The sequence below is a fragment of the Gigantopelta aegis genome, chromosome 9 (genome assembly GCF_016097555.1).
Source record: "Gigantopelta aegis isolate Gae_Host chromosome 9, Gae_host_genome, whole genome shotgun sequence".
NCBI lineage: Eukaryota > Metazoa > Mollusca > Gastropoda > Neomphalida > Peltospiridae > Gigantopelta > Gigantopelta aegis.
The window spans coordinates 33,707,924-33,728,423 of NC_054707.1; the positions used below are offsets into that span (position 1 = coordinate 33,707,924).

General features: G+C 37.3%; 1 protein-coding gene across 10 annotated transcripts in view; it reads right to left on the reverse strand.

Moving 5' to 3' along the window:
* LOC121382081 (5'-AMP-activated protein kinase subunit gamma-1-like) overlaps positions 1-20,500 on the reverse strand; it is a 374,706-nt gene that overhangs the window by 77,958 nt on the left and 276,248 nt on the right. For 8 of the 10 annotated variants that reach the window (XM_041511567.1, XM_041511561.1, XM_041511560.1 and 5 more), the window contains 2 exons: positions 9,677-10,204; positions 550-595 (listed from right to left, as the gene is read on the reverse strand). In XM_041511567.1, coding sequence (XP_041367501.1) covers positions 550-595; positions 9,677-10,204 — 574 coding nt within the window. Of the gene's footprint in view, positions 1-549; positions 596-730; positions 1,331-9,676; positions 10,205-17,795; positions 18,313-20,500 lie in introns of those variants that run through there. The other 2 variants (XM_041511564.1, XM_041511570.1) reach the window with 2 other exon arrangements.

The window sequence follows — 20,500 nt, forward strand, 5'->3', positions numbered from 1 at the left end:
AGAAAAGTGAAACACACATACTGTACATGATCCACACACTATTCAACAAAACAAGAAAAGTGAAACACACATACTGTACATGATCCACACAATATTCAACAAAACAAGAAAAGTGAAACACACATACTGTACATGATCCACACACTATTCAACAAAACAAGAAAAGTGAAACACACATACTGTACATGATCCACACACTATTCAACAAAACAAGAAAAGTGAAACACACATACTGTACATGATCCACACACTATTCAACAAAACAAGAAAAGTGAAACACACATACTGTACATGATCCACGCAATATTCAACAAAACAAGAAAAGTGAAACACACATACTGTACATGATCCACACAATATTCAACAAAACAAGAAAAGTGAAACACACATACTGTACATGATCCACACAATATTCAACAAAACAAGAAAAGTGAAACACACATACTGTACATGATCCACACAATATTCAACAAAACAAGAAAAGTGAAACACACATACTGTACATGATCCACACAATATTCAACAAAACAAGAAAAGTGAAACACTTACACATTCTATCTCGCGAAGATGGACTTCCTGGTGGACTATAACTTTTCTGAAATAAAAAATAACATTGACAGGTTTTTTAAAGTCTTTTAAAAAATATATCTATAAGAATAAAATTCTGTGAAAAACATATCAGTTAAAAACATCCAAAAAACCTAAAAAAACTAAACAAATGTGTATTTACCACAAATTTTGTAAACAAATGCATAAATCTGCTTGGTCGTCGTTTTGACGAGGCTTCTATTTTTTTAGGTTTAGTAGGTTGTTCGGAAAGACGTCGACTGGACGGTCCCCCCGTCTCCACGGCCACTGGTGGGCCATTGTCTGGCACGGTGTTGCGCCTCAGGTACGGAAACACCAATGAATTGAGCACTGACCGATCGTCAATCCCACTGTGTCGATCGTCAATCCCACTGTGTCGTCTAGTTTTCATGTCGTCCATGACAGCTGTGTACAGAGGTATCAAGTTACTAACATACTACTATGTACTACAATGTACTATCGATGACTTATTGATTTTGGCCTTCCTTGTCTTTCATAACATGTAGGAAGTTTTGTTACACTCTCTAACAACAAAGTAATTAGTATTTTGTTTAACATTCATGGTTTATGAAGCTTGTAGTATATACTTTACAGATCATCTGCATTTGCCATATACAGTTGTATTAATATTTAAGTATGTGTAATTCCTTTTATCTATCAAACACAGAATTAAATGATTTTAATACCCTAGTCTAAAACACAGATAGCCTGGATTAATGTAATGTTTGAGTCTATATAATACTGTATGCTTGTGATATTTATAATTTAAGTCCAAAATATAAGCAGTATAATTGCAATGTTTCAATCTAGAAACATGCAGCCAGGAAAATTATTCCAATGTTTCAATCTAGAATACAGCCAGTGTAATTCCAATGTTTCAATCTAGAACACAGTCAGTGTAATTCCAATGATTCGGTCTAGAATACAGCCAGTGCAAGTCCAATGTTTCATTCTAGAACACAGTGAGTGTTATTCCAATGTTTCAGTCTAGAACACAGCCAGTGTATGTAATTCCAATGCTTTGGTCTAGAATACAGCCAGTGTAAGCCCAATGTTTCAGTCCAGAACACAGTGTAATTACAGTGCTTTAGTCCAGAATATAGCCAAAGTATTTCCAATACATCAGTGTATAATATATCAAGTATAATTTCAATGTTTCAGGCGTGAATACAGCCTATGTAATTTAATGTTTTAGTCTTAAGCAACAAGCACACCTACACTGTTTCAATCTACTAGAACCACTGTAATCCCAATGTTCCAGTTAGAAGTTAGAACACAGCCAGTGCAATTATGTCCCTCACAGTGTAATTCTAATATCTCAATTTAGAACACAGCCAGTGCAATTATGTCCCTCACAATGTAATTCTAATATCTCAATATAGAACACAGCCAGTGTAATTATGTTTTAATCCAAAAATCATTCCATGTTTTTTCTTCAGAACACAACCAGCGTGTACTTCCAATATGTGTATACTCCCAGAGTCTCACTTTAAAAAGACAGCCAGTGCAGTTATATTCCAATGTCTGAGTTGGTCTAGAAAATAGTTAATTCTAGTCGGGATGTAAGAAAAAAAGAACTGTGACAAAGTCGTTTTGTCAAATGCATGACCTTGCAATACAGATGGGGTCACCACAATTGGTACATTGAAAATCCATTTTAAAAACTGATAAAAACACTATCGTCACATGACGGTGAGAAGAGTAATGAGTAATATGGAATGTTGTTTTTGTTTTCCACCTTCTTAGTAAGGTATATATAACCTTATTAATGTATGTTAAGCCTGCCTTGGCCTTAGGCAAGGGCTAAAGGGCAAGTAACATAAAATATGTCAAAGGATACTGAATAAAGAAACACTGAAAGACAAAGTTGTCTTCTCCTCATATTTAAGACAGAATCCACAACAATAAATAACAGGGCTGGTCGTAGTTCATCATTCAGCTCTTCTCAACATGATATACTGACAAATGAGATGGATGTTTAATGATAATCGTAATAAATCATCGTCTTTTTACTGTCACTCTGTGAAATGAAAAAGTACGAGATTATTCTATTTTGGCAGCTACAACTATGGTTGTGCATGGTTATATCCCAAACAAAAATTGCAAGCTTAATAAATAGCTGGTAACAACCTTGCGGCAAGGTAGTAACTACCGTGTTTCGAGCTAGTATTTGGAACCTTTTTACAACCTTGCCGCAAGCTTGTGACGAGCTTCTTGCAACCTTGCAACAAGCTTCATGCAACCTTGCGACGAGCTTCTTGCAACCTTGCCGCAAGCTTGTTGCATGCTTGTGATGAGCTTCCTGCAAGCTTATTCAGTTTAAGCTAGTATTTGGAACCTTTTTACAACCTTGCCGCAAGCTTGTGACGAGCTTCCCGCAAGCTTGTTGCAAGCTTGCGACGAGCTTGCGGGAAGCTTGTTGCAACCTTGCCACAAGCTTCCCGCAAGCTTATTCAGTTTAAGCTAGTATTTGGAACCTTTTTACAACCTTGCCGCAAGCTTGCGACAAGCTTCCTGCAAGCTTGCGACAAGCTTGTTGCAACCTTGCCGCAAGCTTGCGATGAGCTTCCTGCAAGCTTGTTCAGTTTAAGCTAGTATTTGGAACCTTTTTACAACCTTGCTGCAAGCTTCCCGCAAGCTTGCGACGAGCTACCCGCACGCTTGCGACGAGCTTCCCGCACGCTTGCAACAAGCTTCCTGCAAGCTTGCGACGATCTACCTACAAGCTTGCATCAGTGGCAGCCATCTTGCATCTTGTATAATTCTTTAAAAAAACAACAATGGTTTTAAAGTGAAAAACATGAACAGTTAAAACAAAAAAATAGGTGCTACATGTTGTCAGATACTTGGGCTACAAAATTAGTTTACCTGTCTGATAGACATGTTCCATTTATGTGGGATAGTCTTGACTAAACTAATATGCTAAAAAGCTCCTGGTCCTATATTCTTCTTCTTCTTCTTGTTTTATGTTTAATTCCTCCACTATCTGGAGATCCACACTGTGGTGTAAAGTCATTTGTTTGTTTCTTCTCGTTTTCTTTTTTCTCCTGTTCCACCAAGCAGGATTCAACCAAACTTGGTCCAAATGATCCTCTTATAGACCTGACCAAGTGTTGTTATTTATCAGGCCAATAAAATTTCCAAGATGGCCGCCCTGGCCTCTGAATAACTGAGACATTTTTAACTTTTACTCAAGTTCAACCATGCAAATTTAAACCATATGTATTCCTAATGATCCTCTCATGGCCCTGACCAAGTTTGTTGTTTTTCTCGCAGATTTAAAATCAAGATAGCTGCCCTGGCCTCTGATTGACAGAGACATTTTTTTGCTTCTTTTCAAGGTCCACCAGGCAGGTTTCAATCAAACAGTCCAAATGATTCTCTCATGACTTACTAAGTGTTGTTATTTTTGTGGCTGATTCAAAATCCAAGATGGCCACCCTGGCCTCTGATTGGCTGAGACATTTTCAACATCTTCTCAAATTCCACCAGGCTAATTTCAACCAAACATGGCCCATGTCATCCTCTCATGGCCATGCATATGTTATTCTTTTTGGGGCCAATTGAAAATCCAATTATTACAAGATGATTCTGTTTTAACCATATTGTATTATCATTCGTATGTATTAATATTAATTTTGTTTTAATTATTACTGTAAATACTATCTAAATCTGTAACATGTATGTTTGGTTGTTTAGCCACTGTTCCCACTGAATTTGATAAATCATATGAGAAGTTATGAATTAAAAAAAAATAACCATGAAAATGATTTGGACTTAGCTTTTTTTCCACAAGTGTAGACATGCTTTCACAGTTGAAGATATACATGCAGCAAGCTTACAAAAATGAAAACATGCTTGCGGGAAGCTTGCACAGTTGAAGATATGCATGCAGCAAGCTTGCAAAATGAAAACATGCTTGCGGGAAGCTTGCACAGTTGAAGATATGCTTGCAGCAAGCTTGCGCATGCTTTCACAAATGAAAACATGCATGCGGCAAGCTTGCAAAAATACTGACTACCTTACGCGAGCTAAATGTTAGCTTGCAAATAGCTTGCATTGCTTGTACTACCTTGTAACAACCTTGTAACTACCTTGCAACAACCTAGCCGCAAGCATGCATTTTTGTTTGGGATGGTAGTTGGTTGTGATTATGGCTATGGCTTTGGCAGTTATCAGAGTATTGTTATTTCTGCCAGCTACAACTATGGTTATACATGTATTTGTGATTATGGCCATGGCTTTGGCAGTTATCAGAGTATTGTTATTTTGTTTATCACCATAACTTGACTTAACCATTATTTTAGATTTTAATATTGAAGCTTTTAAAATAGATGTTTCAGATTTTATTTTCTTCTATTGGTAGCAAAAACACACAAGTTTATTAAAACTTTATTTCTCTTTATGTTTTACATTAATAACTATAATAGGATGAGGCAATGAAACTGCATCTTTAACAGGTAAGTTATTTTTACTCTGTAGTGGCCTTGTTACATAATACATATAATGTCACAAATAGTCTATTTCTCATGTTGTTTATTACATATAACAAGTATTTCGCAACTGCTGAATCCCTATTGTTTACTTTACGTTATCAGTATGGTAAACAAAAGCTCACTTTGTTTGTAACTTGCAATATCAGCATGGCTTGACATTTAATCCCTTTTGTACAAAGTTGCTATAGTGGTAAAACCTGTGAAAGTTATATGGAAGCTTAATAAAAGAAAAAAGAACATTTTTTAATAAGAGTGGATATTGGCCAACTAACATTGTAATGACAATAGGAAAGATATATTTGGAAGACTGATTTTGAAATTTTTACAACATGTTGACTTTGCAAATTTTAATATACTTACCTGTGATATTCATAGATTTCAAATTTTATTATATTTGTGATATTTTAACTTTGCACAGCTGTTGATCATCAATTCATTCATATTTGTACCAGTTTGACACTCAAAAGCCAAAGTATTTTTCGCTGGGGTGTTGTTAAACATGCATTCATTCATTATAATAAGATATAAAGAATTAACAAAAAAAATCCTTTGCTACAAAGCTGACAAATATAAAAAGAAAGAAAGGAATGTTTTACGGTTGCACTCAACACATTTTATTTACAGTTAAATGGCAATGGATATTATGGTTAAGGACCAAACAGATAATTAGAGAGGAAACCTGATGCCGCCACTCCATGAGGTATGCTCTTTTTATTAGCAGAAAGCTATCTTTTTTATGCACTATCCCACAGACAGGATAGTACATACCATGGTCTTGTTACACCAGACTGGCTGGAATAAGAAAACTGCCCAGTGGTCCCATGAACCAACAGAAATTGATCAGTTTATGACACTGTTGATGCTGGAGAAATTATGATCAGAAAAGCTCCACTGATGACTTTCACCTGACAGCCCAGGTAAAAGGTAAGACATGCTTAACCGAGAAGACAGAACCAAACGAATGTCCACTGTCATGGTGTCAGCCGCGACAGTCAAAGTGAGTTACAGTGTTTACCAGACTTTACAACATGTAGTAGTGCACTGTACACACGGTTCACATTGTTATCAACCAAAACAATATGGGTGAACTTTGGTCATAAGCGAATGAGATGGGGAGGGATTTGAAGGATAGGTGGGTAACTGCCCCCCTCCCCAGTACTGGAGCAAATCATCACATTCAGGCAAAAAGGGAGAATAGTTCAGACAAAATGGACGGGCCGAAAAAAAATTAACATGAATTTTCATTGTTCTACAAGTCGTATAAAAAATGTGTAATGATTTGTTTAGGACCCTATATACATGTAGTTGTTTGATAGTATGCAAATATGAATAAACTTTGTTATCCAAATTCTGGCATTTTCCTTCATTTTGAACAAATATCAGTGCCCCCCCCCCCCCCCCCCTCCAGCAAATATAGTAGCCCATGCCTATGTTTGACAGTTTGAAAGGTAAACTATTCTTAATAGCAATCTTTATGATATGCTGCCATTCTCTTAACAACTGTACATATAACTCATTAACCTGCCTGGACACTACCTTACCGAACTCCAGCTAAGTGAATTAACTCTCATCTGTAGACTGGTTATCAAGGCACTGCAGTGTGTTTTGTTTTCTTGGTTTCTGTGTTGTTCACATGGCATGAACTAAGAAACAACATGACTGTCTAATCACTCTTTCAAGACTTTGGTTGTAATATAATCACACCATTTTTTTTTTTTAGTCAACATACGAAAGGAAATAAAAAGAAAAAGAAACAAAAGGTTTGTTTTGTTTAACAACACCACTAGAGCACATTGATTTATTAATCATTGGCTATTTGGATGTTAAACATTTGGTCATTTTGACATGGTCATAAAGAGGAAACCAGCTACATTTTTCCTTAATAGCAAGGGATCTTTTATATGCATCATTCCACAGACAGGACAGTACATACCACGGCCTTTGATATACCATTTATGGTGAACTTACATAACCCAATGGGCCCACCGATGGGGATCAATTCTTGACCAACCGCTTTACCACTGGGCTATGTCCCACCCCCAATCATATTTCAAAGTATATGGATGGCTGTCAGGTGTCGGACAATAGCCATAGCTTAAAATGTGCTGAGGTGTTGTTAAACAAGCATTCCTTTCCTTTAGATGTCTGACATATAACGGTAATATTTCATTTAGAAGTGATAACAGAAACCTAGCTGTTGTTGCTGTCATAGAGGCTCTTCATTATCTATTTTACTGCAAGACATTTGTTTATATGTTGTGTTTTCATACAGACAGGTCACGACTGGTTTACCAAAGGCTGTGACCTGCGCTGTCCTGTCTGTGTGAAGTGCATCATCTAAAAGATCCCTTGCTACTAACGGAAAAATGTAGCATGTTTCTTCTCAAAAACTATACATGTATGTCAGAATGACGAAATGTCTGACTTCCAGTAACTATATCTTTCTGCATAATCCATTATGTCCATGTCAACGATGTCCTAAATTTAATGTATGATGAAAAACAAGTTATGCAAAATTGTTGCATGTGTATGTTTGTCTTGTTACATGTGTGTCTGAAAAAAAAAACCCCATAATTAATTCAATTACCAAATGTTGGTGAGACTTATATAGGAAGAATATTGTAAGGTGATGATTCAGGGCTCCCCAACTCTGACATGACCTATTTTCTGGGGATAATAAAGAATTTGAAAAAAAAAAAAAATAATAATAATTAAAAAATGTTGCATGCGATTTGTAGGCCCTACAAAAATAGGAACGTATAAGACAAAAAGTTGTTCCGATTTAGGTGTTCTCACAGTATGATTCAACCACATGTGACTAAAAGTAAAGTAAAGTTTGTTTTATTTAACGACGCCACTAGAGCACATTGATTTTTAATCTTATCATCGGCTATTGGACGTCAAACATATGGTCATTCTGACACTGTTTTTAGAGGAAACCCGCTGTTGCCACATAGGCTACTCTTCTTTAAGACAGGCAGCAAGGGATCTTTAATTTGCGCTTCCCACAGGCAGGATAGCACAAACCATGGCCTTTGTTGAACCAGTTATGGATCACTGGTCGGTGCAAGTGGTTTACACCTACCCATTGAGCCTTGCGGAGCACTCACTCAGGGTTTGGAGTCGGTATTTGGATTAAAAATCCCATGCCTCGACTGGGATCCGAACCCAGTACCTACCAGCCTGTAGACCGATGGCCTGCCACGACGCCACCGAGGCCGGTCCACATGTGACTAATGCATAATGAGAACACCCATTAAAGAAATGATGTTTTCACATTTTTCAGAGAGCCTGTAGTTCATATAGTGATATAATTATACCCTTTGATTCAACACTTTTACAACACATATTTTACTATATGGGTGTATCATTTTAAAATGCTAATTTCATCAACACAGTAATCTTGCTCGACATGTTTTGCTATTTGTCCAAGGTCAAACTGGCCACTTTACATTTATTTATATTCATGAAAAACATCATAACAGAATAACTTTCCATTATCATGGTTGGTTTATCGCTGGAGAACAGCTAGAGGCCAGCTCCATACTGACATAGTTTTAGGAAATGGTTTTATTGGCATGACGATGACACCATAAATAAGAGATCACAAAAGGTTGATGGAGGATCTTTCTCCCATAGAGACTAATTCTGAACAATTGGTCAGTGAAAACAAACATGGACGAAAAGCAAAGGAATAATTACTTAACAAGACTCGAGCCAAAAATTTAACTTTTTATTAATAAATTAGTAACACCTAATAATTTATTAATAAAAAGTTAAATTGTTGGCTTGGGTCTTGTTAAGTAATGTACAGTTAACACCTTTGCAAAATTGGCTTGGGTCTTGTTATTGGCTTGGGTCTTGTTAAAAATTCCTTTTAAAATAAAATAAAACACAAACTATTGTGTTTATATTATGTAGGTCATGCAAACCGGCAAGGAAGTCAACTCTGGTATTTTAAATTCATGAGGACATAATGTTGGGGATCCTTACACAAATCAAGGTACTTGTAAGAAAGTAATGACCGTAACTTAAAGTTATAAAGTTTGTTTTGTTTAAGGATATCACTAGAGCACACTGATTTATCAATCATCGGCTACTGGATGTCAAATAGCCTAAAGAATGAGAAGTTATAAATTGTTTTGTTTAACGACACCACTAGAGCACATTGATTTATTAATCATTGGCTATTGGATGTCAAACATTTGGCAATTTTGACATAATAGTCTTAGAGAAAAAACTGGCTACATGTTTCTATTAGTAGCAAAGGATTTTTAATATGCACCATCCCACAGACAGGATAGCACATACCACAGCCTTTCATATACTAGTCATGGTGCACTGGCTGGAATGAGAAATAGCCCAGTGGGCTCACCGACGGGGATTGATCCTAGAGAGACTTACACAATTCAAGATACTTGTAAGAAAGTAATAACCCAAATAAAGTTAATGTTTGTTTTGTTTAACGACATCACTAGAGCACATTGATTTATTAATCATTGGCTATTAGATGTCAAATGGCCTAAAAAATGAGAAGACACCCACAGCCGACACCAAATGTTAGCTAATTACTAGTATTAAAACACACCAACCTGGTGATTGAACGGTTTTTTGGCAGTGCGTGCACGTGAATCGGAATTGGACCTGGCTCTGAACTTGCTCATGAACTGTTCGACGCTGGTCGGGGGCCCAGACTTGTGTCTGTTCCGGTCCCCGCCGGCACTCATCATCTGTCCCTCAAGAATCTGACCCATGGGAGTGAGGGGCTCGTTGGGGCCCCTCGGCACCATCAGGGAGGTGCCCAGTACCTGAGAGTTCAACGACACCTCGTCCATTGACCGGTCCATGGACACGGACGCGGACTTCTTGCCAGGCTTCTTCATCCCTGAGACATCCGACTTTGACCGTGGACGAAACGTGTCAAAGAATGTTTTTACTTTGGACTGAGAAGGAGAGTTGATTTTGCCCTCGTCTCCCGAGCCTTTTCTCTGTTTTGACTTGCTGCTGAATAATCCCTTGAGTCCTGTGGAACCCGACCGCGGGCGAAATTCATGATCTACATCCATCGCATTGCCATCCATATCGGAGTCCAGCAATGGCATTGCAAAGGCACTTAGATCCTGAAATATTCAGAAAAGAAAAATCATTACTGGAAATGGTAGAAAATGGTGAAGGGCAATAAGTGTTTGTGAAAGACCTTTATATAGTCATATATATCTTCTATAAAAAGGATTGCAAACTGCTATTACCAAAATAACACTGTAACTTAGGTTACAGAGCAAGGATTAGAGATCGTAATTAGATATGCCTAGGCCAACTAATAAACTATCAAATCTCCAAGTTAAAATAATTCAGGTTTTGTTATTGTAAGAATGGACTCATATAACAAAACTACAGTGTTTCATACTGGATCAGTATACAAAATGTAGCTAGTATGTGTAGCTATAAACTCCTCCAGCAAGAAACCCTTTCTTTTATTACATACCTATTCAAACTTACTATGTAGTGATAAAGACATTTTCAAGCCGTGTGATACATTTATCTTGTATCTGGACCGGAACTTTTAAATGGGGAATCCCCTTTTTATCTTTAATAAAGTTAGCACCTTTTATTTACTGAAGTCATATATGATTTACAAATTACATCACATTGTATTTGAAACATTACACAAGGCTGCCGCAGAGTATGATTCTCAATGTTACGTAAATCCATGAAAGTAGTATTAATAATAGATTTAAGAAAGTGTTGTTATGACGTTAAATTAAAAACAGTTTTTGCAAAGCATAAAAAATGTATGTAATAAATACAGAACTTCACACGCATTGTTTCCGCTTCCTATTTATTGCACTCGTTTATTTTGCAAAGAACATACCACTTGACCACTACGCAGTCTTGTGGTATATATTCTTGTACAAAATAAACTTACGTGTATGCAATAAATAGGAAGCAAAAACAATGTATGTGAAGTTCTGTATATGTATCACCCTATATATTTAAGCAGAACAATATATGCTGCTTGTGAATTTTATATTTGTATGAACATTCTAAGTAGTATGGTGATGTAACAGGAATGGTGAGCAACATAACTTTAATCATAAATATTTGTTCACGATGAAAACACATATTTTCTTTTATTATTATAATAATAATAATAAAATAAATAAAAATAATGGGAATCAAACAATAAACATATCTAATCTGAAATAGAAAATAATCATAACTAGACAAACGTTATTTGATCACTTCTCTAAACTAGGTTCCTCTAATTCCAGTAATAATACAGCTGATCTCATAACTAGACAAACGTTATTTGATCACTTCTCTAAACTAGGTTCCTGTAATTCCAGTAATAATACAGCTGATCTCATAACTAGACAAACGTTATTTGATCACTTCTCTAAACTAGGTTCCTGTAATTCCACTAATAATACAGCTGATCTCATAACTAGACAAACGTTATTTGATCACTTCTCTATACTAGGTTCCTGTAATTCCACTAATAATACAGCTGATCTCATAACTAGACAAACGTTATTTGATCACTTCTCTAAACTAGGTTCCTGTAATTCCATTAATAATACAGCTGATCTCATAACTAGACAAATGTTATTTGATCACTTCTCTAAACTAGGTTCCTGTAATTCCACTAATAATACAGCTGATCTCATAACTAGACAAACGTTATTTGATCACTTCTCTAAACTAGGTTCCTGTAATTCCACTAATAATACAGCTGATCTCATAACTAGACAAACGTTATTTGATCACTTCTCTATACTAGGTTCCTGTAATTCCACTAATAATACAGCTGATCTCATAACTAGACAAACGTTATTTGATCACTTCTCTAAACTAGGTTCCTGTAATTCCACTAATAATACAGCTGATCTCATAACTAGACAAACGTTATTTGATCACTTCTCTAAACTAGGTTCCTGTAATTCCACTAATAATACAGCTGATCTCATAACTAGACAAACGTTATTTGATCACTTCTCTAAACTAGGTTCCTGTAATTCCACTAATAATACAGCTGATCTCATAACTAGACAAACGTTATTTGATCACTTCTCTAAACTAGGTTCCTGTAATTCCAGTAATAATACAGCTGATCTCAACAATAATATACTACCATAATGAAGTCAACACAGAAGATGTCAAACATTTTTTTTTATATATAATATTACAATACGAGTGAAAATAACTTACTTTGCATATATTACCCAGATAATAAAATTAATAATTTGGCTTCATTTGTAATGCAGAAATTTCAGCAACAAAACCAGAAAGGAATGAGGAAAATAATTTTACCCTCTATACAGCCCTCCCTTCCCCTCCCCCCTGACCTTTTCTGCTATAGGTACATGTATATAGTCCGAGCACCTGTAACACCCAATCACCTGCAAGTGTTTTGCATGTTCTGTTCTGGAGACGTTAAATGCCATGGTGGTATAAACACATATATCCCGAACACCGCACTTCAATTAGCAAACAGCCAGTGATAGTGTTTAGTTCACAATATATGAATAAACAGCTATTAATATCAACACACACACAGTCATCCGATCAGAAAATAACAAACATTTGACAAGTCAATGACCTAGCTATATACATGTACATACGGCTTTTGATAAAAGTATTGACATGAAGTGGTAAATGGTCACCGGCCTCGGTGGCGTCGTGGCAGGCCATCGGTCTACAGGCTGGTAGGTACTGGGTTCGGATCCCAGTCGAGGCATGGGATTTTTAATCGAGATACCGACTCCAAACCCTGAGTGAGTGCTCCGCAAGGCTCAATGGGTAGGTGTAAACCACTTGCACCGACCAGTGATCCATAACTGGTTCAACAAAGGCCATGGTTTGTGCTATCCTGCCTGTGGGAAGTGCAAATAAAAGATCCCTTGCTGCCTGTCGTAAAAAGAGTAGCCTATGTGGCGACAGCGGGTTTCCTCTAAAAACAGTGTCAGAATGATCATATGTTTGATGTCCAATAGCCGATGATAAGATAAAAAATCAATGTGCTCTAGCGGCGTCGTTAAATAAAACAAACTTTTTTTAAATGGCCAGTTATAGTTCACAAGCTCTACAGACCAACCTACTCCAGTGGCCACCACTACAACAAGCATTCTGAGAGTACTGCTAAAGCAATACATGTGTCCTACTAGGTCCAACAAAGTTCCGTGTACATTTCTTAAATTCAAGGTCCGTATCTCTATAAAAGATGGGTAAATCACCACTAAAGTATATAAATAGTTGATCTGTAACAGAACATGATAAAACTATTCATAAAATGTTAGTTCAATATGTTGAGGCATTGCCCAAAAAATCTGGATTTTTTTTTTCTCGCATTTCCAAAGTTTAAGTGTCATAACTCTGTCAAGAGCTCAATATCTTGAATCATTACAAAAAAAAAACGAAAAGAAAAAAAAAGAAGAATCTGAAAAACTACTTTTTATATCTCCTAAGTTCAAGGGCAATAACTCAGTCAAAAATAGGTAAATCGTGGATGGACGGGAACGGACAGACAGACAGACAGACAGACAGACAGAAGGATGGCGATGAAACCTACAGTCCCCTCGGGTCTTATGAATTAACAGGCCATATCTTAACATTTTTCCAAATCAGTTACAAATTAACCTGTACCAAACAGCTGACTGTCTTGTATATCTCATCAAACACATTACAAAATACTCACGTCTTATATACACAATGTCTGTTACTTCATTGAGTGGCTGTTTAAAGTTTGTTTCATTTAACAACATCACTAGAGTATTAATTTATTAATCACTGGCTATTGGATGTCAAACATTTGGTAATTTTTTGTCATATAGTCTAAGAGAGGAAACTCGCTATATATGTTTCCATTAGTAGCTAGGAATTGTTTATTCGCACAATCACCACAGACAGGATAGCACATACCACAGCCTTTTATATGACAGTCATGATGCACTGGCTGGAACGAGAAATAGCCCAATGGATCCTAGATCAATTGCACATTATGCAAGTGCTTTACCACTGGGCTACATATCCCACCCCTCTGAGTGGCTGTTACATACAGATTTAAAGGTAGACTAAACTCTAACAAGAGCCTTATGTGTTGGAAAGATGCACACCCAGACCACCAACACATACTGACACTTTAACAAATGAAAAACGCGTAATTTTAGAATTAATAAAAAAACGTGATTATTCCTGCTAACTGGGGGCAGCCATTTTGTTTTGTTTTTGTGACGTCCGGTGGTATAGCTTGGGGTAAAGTGACACAGCTCAGGTCCAACTTCCCTATTATGTACAGTGTAAACAAATGCTCTAATCTACGACAAGGCGCTTCGCTTTCACCAACCTGACTTGTAAAACAACATAAATGACTTGATAGTATAATAAACTATTTAACTAAATATATTTCAATTTGCATCAATATAACAAAATGGAGTTATAGTATTTTTTTCTTTTAAAAAATCCAAAGAAAAAATGCATATTATTAGGCCTATTGGTAGGATACGTTCGAGCAAAAACGACCACTCACGATACCCAAGTGATAATTTTCTTTTCTGTGGGACTAAGTAATTGGTCAGTTTTGTGATTTTAGATGGGAAAGTCTACTTAATCAAGGGTTTTACAGAATTACTTACAGTAATAAAGCTGGTAAATTAAGTCCATTACAATTTGAGGTTACCACACAATACCCTGTGATCTTAATAAAAGAAGCACGTCTTTTTAGTGTGTCTAGACACAGTGTCTGGGGACCGTCTAAATATACACCTACCAATCAAGAACCACAGGTACAGGCCACGGAAAGAAAAGACCAATTAAGCAAGAAAACACTCCGACTATTATTTCAGTACGTGGGTTAATTTATATACAAAATATAATACAGTTATTTCAACACTTTGACAATGGTGGTTTATTTTGTATTAAAAAATAAACCACATATACACGTTTCTGTGTTATTGGGATAAATATTATTACAGAACATTGTGATGCATCCGCAAAAATCAGGTATGTTTTGTTTCTTCAGTTCGAAGACTAATTCCTGACGTGACACGTTAGGTATTACGTAACCACCAGCTCGCCAGAGGGCGTATTCACCGGGATGGTACAAAATGGCTGCGCCCGTTATATATAATAGCCGTCACATTTAACCGTTTTATTAATTAACTATACGATTATACTTGTTGATATTAACCAATAATGTGCATTATGTATTGTTGAATATGCACACCAGTCCAAAAGCCTTGCTTTAGCATTCCTTTAACAGTAAAAAGGTTTACATGACTAACTCATGCAGTCACAAATTCAGTTCTCAGAAAACCATATAATCGTAATTAACGATAACATTCTTAGCTACTTGTACTTTCGATTCACTGACCATTTACTTTTAAACTACAGGTCACTCATGGATATTATCACAACAAAATCAAACTTTAACACAAAAATGGTAGCAAATAATTCACTGTAATGACTTTTCACTGAAATAGGGCGGGACGTAGCCCAGTGGAAAAGCATTCACTTTATGCACGGTCGGTCTGGGATCGATCTTCATCGGTGGACCCATTAGGCTATTTCTCGCTCCAGCCAGTGCACCGTGCACAAAGGCCGTGCTATATGTTATCCTGTCTGTGGGATGGTGCCTATAAAAGATCCCTTGCTGCTAATCAAAAAGAGTAGTCCATGAAGTGGCGACAGCGGGTTTCCTCTCTCAATATCTGTGTGGTCCTTAACCATATGTCTGACGCCATATAACCGTAAATAAAATATGTTGAGCGCAGCATTAAATAAAATATTTCCTTCTTTTTTCACTGAAATAACTATTTTTGTTTACATGTAATTTATTAGTGTCTATTTATTCTGCTAGTGCTTCCATTACACATGGGAGTTTACCAGTCAAGTAACTCATGTGACCATGCATGCAAACTAAATAATATTTTTGGGTCAGTATTATATTAAAAAAAAGTTCAATACTTATATCAAACTGCAAATAACAGTAACATTAAACATTGAATGCTCAACTCAATTTTAGGTTAAAAACAAATAACGACTCAAAAATTTAACCACAAATGTATAATTATATTTCTGCACACATGCGTATAATATATTTCTGCACACGTGCATGTATTTACAGAACAATAGTGCAGTGTGGGAACTGGTGTCACATGAGCTGGAGATAACAACTTCATTGTCCCACTTAGCAACAAACATGGAATAAACATTAAACAAGCCAGTAAAATATTTAAACAGCAAGAGCTAATTTTTGGGAGCTTGCCTATATATATATATATACCTCTTGGCAGCAAACACCTCCAAACCCTTCCCCTACAAAAAATCCAACATACTCATGGTTTTACAATATTTCCAACCATGTACTGAGAAAGTAGTAAAAAATGCGAACGAAGATATGAAGATACAAAAAAAAAGGCAACAGTTTAGCACCCTTAAATTCCCCCACAAAAAATCCAGCACACTATATGTTTTTACAATATTTCCAACCATGTACAGAGAAAGTAGTAAAAAATGCGAACAAAGATATGAAGATACAACAAAAAAAGAGGCAACAGTTTAACACCCGGTCTTAATTCCCTCCCCAAAAAATCCAGCACAGACATGTTTTTACAATATTTCCAACCATGTACTGAGAAAGTACCGGTAGTAAAAAATGTGAACGAAGATACAAAAAAGGCAACAATTTAACATCCTCTAGAGTATGCTTTAGTTAACAGCAAAGATAGAAATTCTTCGGGGAAAGGTCATTCTCGTGACAAATTGTATAAATAGTGAGGTCAACCCATCCTCCCAGGACAGAAAATAACATGTTCTCTTTAACACTGAATATATATTTAACAGAAAAAATATTGTTATTTGATCACTGAAAATTATAATAGTAGTGTATCACATCACTGGTACTATCTTTGTTATTATTATAACTTTTGTTTGTTTTACAATTTGTGATCAAGAACAAGGGTATGTTCCACGTGGAAATGGTCACTAACATCAGCAAGAAATCTTAGGAATGCACTTTCTCACATGCAGCATAGATCCTGTGGGCTAAATTAATGATTATGCAGCAAATAAAGAACTGATGTAACAGGCCTGCTACTGATAACCACTGAGTGATGTACTATATATAGCATGATATGGATGATGGGTTTTCTTTCATAGTTGGCTTGACACAGACTTCAAGAAATTAATGTTTATTTTTATTGTCAAAACCATGAAAAAAACACGTATTTTCTCATAATTAGTAAAAAAAAAAGTTTTTTTTTTTTTTTTTTTGGAGAGAATTTTGACATTCAGATTTTACTTTTACTTTTCTTCTCCAATTGGGCTATTTCTCATTCCAACCAGTAAACCACGATTGGTACATGTATATCAAAGGCCATGGTATGTTCTATCCTGTCTGTGAGATAGTGCATATAAAAGATCCCTTGCTACTAATGGAAAAATGTGATGGGTTTCATCTTTGTGACTATGTCAGAATTACCAAATGTTTGACATCCAACAGTTGATAATTAATAAATCAATGTGCTCTAGTGATGTCATTAAACAAAACAAACTTTTAACTTTTTTTTCACAATTAGTGAGGACCCACCACTAAACAATTATTAAATGAATAAATTCCTTTTATTTGACACAGAGGCCCGGAATGCAAGTGAATATCAGTGTAAAACAAAATGGATGTGAAATATATTTTTCATTGTTTTAATGTAACGTTACCTGCACAGAATTGTTTTTCTGTCTGATAGTGACACAGCTGCTGAAGCACTGACACAGCATTACGGTGGTCAGTCGTAGGTCTGTCCGCAACACTTTACCAACAGACGTCACCCTCGGTATCCCGGAATCCACCCTCAACCCTTCTTTCATATCGACGACGACAACGACGTTTAACTAGACAACATTTCTATCTCACAAAACCCACATGTCTGTTCTTCTTTCTTTCTTTTTTCTTTTTTTCCCTCCACCACTAACCGTGGTATCAATACATCATCCTTTGATGAATTATAACAGCCACTCCACAGACGTAAACAACAGGCATGATAAGCGGTCCAGGTTTTCACGATTAATGGAAAAAAACACCACTGAGCACAACAGAAGATACAAGTGGTGCAGAAAGCATGAGATTCGCCTCCCTTGAAATAATTGAGTAATCCCTGAGTTCACTGAGTGGTATGTACCTCGGCACACACACACACACACACACACACTCGCTGTTTACAATGGTCAAAGCACAGTCAACATGCGAGACCTTCCAGCCAGGCACGTTGTCGATTGGACAACTCAGCGGGTCGCGGTTTACTGGCAATAAAAATATCCACTTTATATCAGGCAACGACTAACTGGAAATTTAATACAACAACAGGGAAAGGAATATAATCCATGCAAAGAAATTATACAAAATATTTCTTTTTTTAATGGGCCAAACTGTCAGTTAATGTTTTATAGGCCATAGGCTGATAACGACTCCACAGCAGGAGCTGCATGTTACATATTGCAGACAACTGAGAGATAATGGGTCAAGGTATAGCCAAGAAAAGACTATGATAACCTATCACAAGTGAGATGGGAGGCAAACGTACAGTATTGCCTAACAGGACACCTTGTCGTAAGTGCAGTAGTACACATGCAATCTACTCAGCAGATATCTCCACTAGCTGTCGTGCAAATTCAAGGTCACATACATGTTAAACTATACAACTATGTGACTAGACACATGCAGGCAGGAGCTATCCTCGATTACCTGCATGAGATCAAGCAGTTTGCAATCAATTACAGATAATATGCTAGATAACGTTATTCACGGTATATATTTACCGTATAGTAGAAATCAATGGGTAATGCCTAGTATTCATATATTCCCGTATGTTATGGAAAATCTACATATACATATTGTGATATGCATTGCAATATATTATGAAATGTGTGATTGAGTGAAAAACATTGATTATATTTAAAAATATGTTCATTTGATCATTTAAATTAATACTACTGTCATTTGCTGTATTGTTGTTTTGAAAAATAAACTAACATATCTGCATGTAGGTGTACAAAAGTTCCCCCAAAGATTTTGCGATTATAATATTATTCTATTAGGATATATATATTTTTTTAATTTTTAAATTATAATTTTTTCTTGGTTTTGTCTGTTTTTTTGTTGTTGAAACGCATGGATTGTATATATATACTCTTCAAAAGAAGAAACGCAAAACCACATTGTCGTAACATTTGGAGAATTGATTTAATTATTGAATGGTGAGTCCGATAATTACCAAATGTTGCAGGATTGTTCACAATTCACTCTAGTCCATTGTGAGTAAGTGATAGGACACACCACCAAGGTCAAGGTCATCTGGAGTCAATACCGGGTGTGGCCTCCGCGTGTGTTGACAACTGCCTGGCACCGCCTGCCCATTGAAGCAACCAGAGTACGGATGACGTCCCGGGGGATGGTGGCCCACTCGGCCTGCAAGGCTGCTGCCAGCTCGGGCAGGGTCTGGGGCTGTGGTTGTCGCTGTCGGAGGCGTCGGTCCAACTCGTCCCATAGATGCTCAATTGGGTTCAAATCCGGTGATATCGATGGCCAAGGAAGGACATTAATGTTGTTGTTCTGTAGGAAAGCCGTTGTGAGACGTGCTGTGTGAGGCCTGGCGTTGTCATGTTGGAACACTGCGTTGGCGTTGGCCATAACTGGAACGATGTGTGGCCGGAGGATCTGGTCAATGTAGCCCTGTGCATTCAGGTTGCCCTGCACGTGGACCAGGTCAGTTCTGCCAGTGTGTGAGATGGCTGCCCACACCATGACACTACCCCCGCCGAATCTGTCCACTTCCTGCACGCAGTTTGCCGCATAACGTTCACCACGACGCCTATACACGCGACATCTTCCATCATGACGTCGGAGCAGAAATCGGGACTCGTCACTGAACCACACCTGTCTCCATCGCAGTTGAGGCCATTGTCGATGAATCTGGCACCACTGCAGTCGGAGTCGACGGTGTTGTGGTGTTAAGATGACACCTCGAACTGGACGTCTGGCACGAATTCCTACCTCACGTAGGCGGTTCCGTACGGTCTGGTCGGATATCCTGCGCAAACCTGGTATTGCTGCGGCTGTGGAGGTGGCAGTAGTCAATCGTTCCCGAAGGTGGCGTACCCGGATGTAGCGGTCCTGCCCGGGGGTAGTGACCCGTGGTCGACCGGATCTAGGGAGGTCACGTGTTGATCCATGTTGCTGGTAACGGTCCCACAGTCTGGAGATGGTGCTTGGGGACACATGGAATGCCCTGGCAACGGCCGTTCTGGATTTGCCTGCATCTAGTCGGCCGATGGCATTGTTTCTCTGCGGTTCATTGAGACGTGGCATGTCCTGGATTGTCAACTGTCGGCCAGATACAGAGGCCAGGCAAGCGAACACCCTGCAC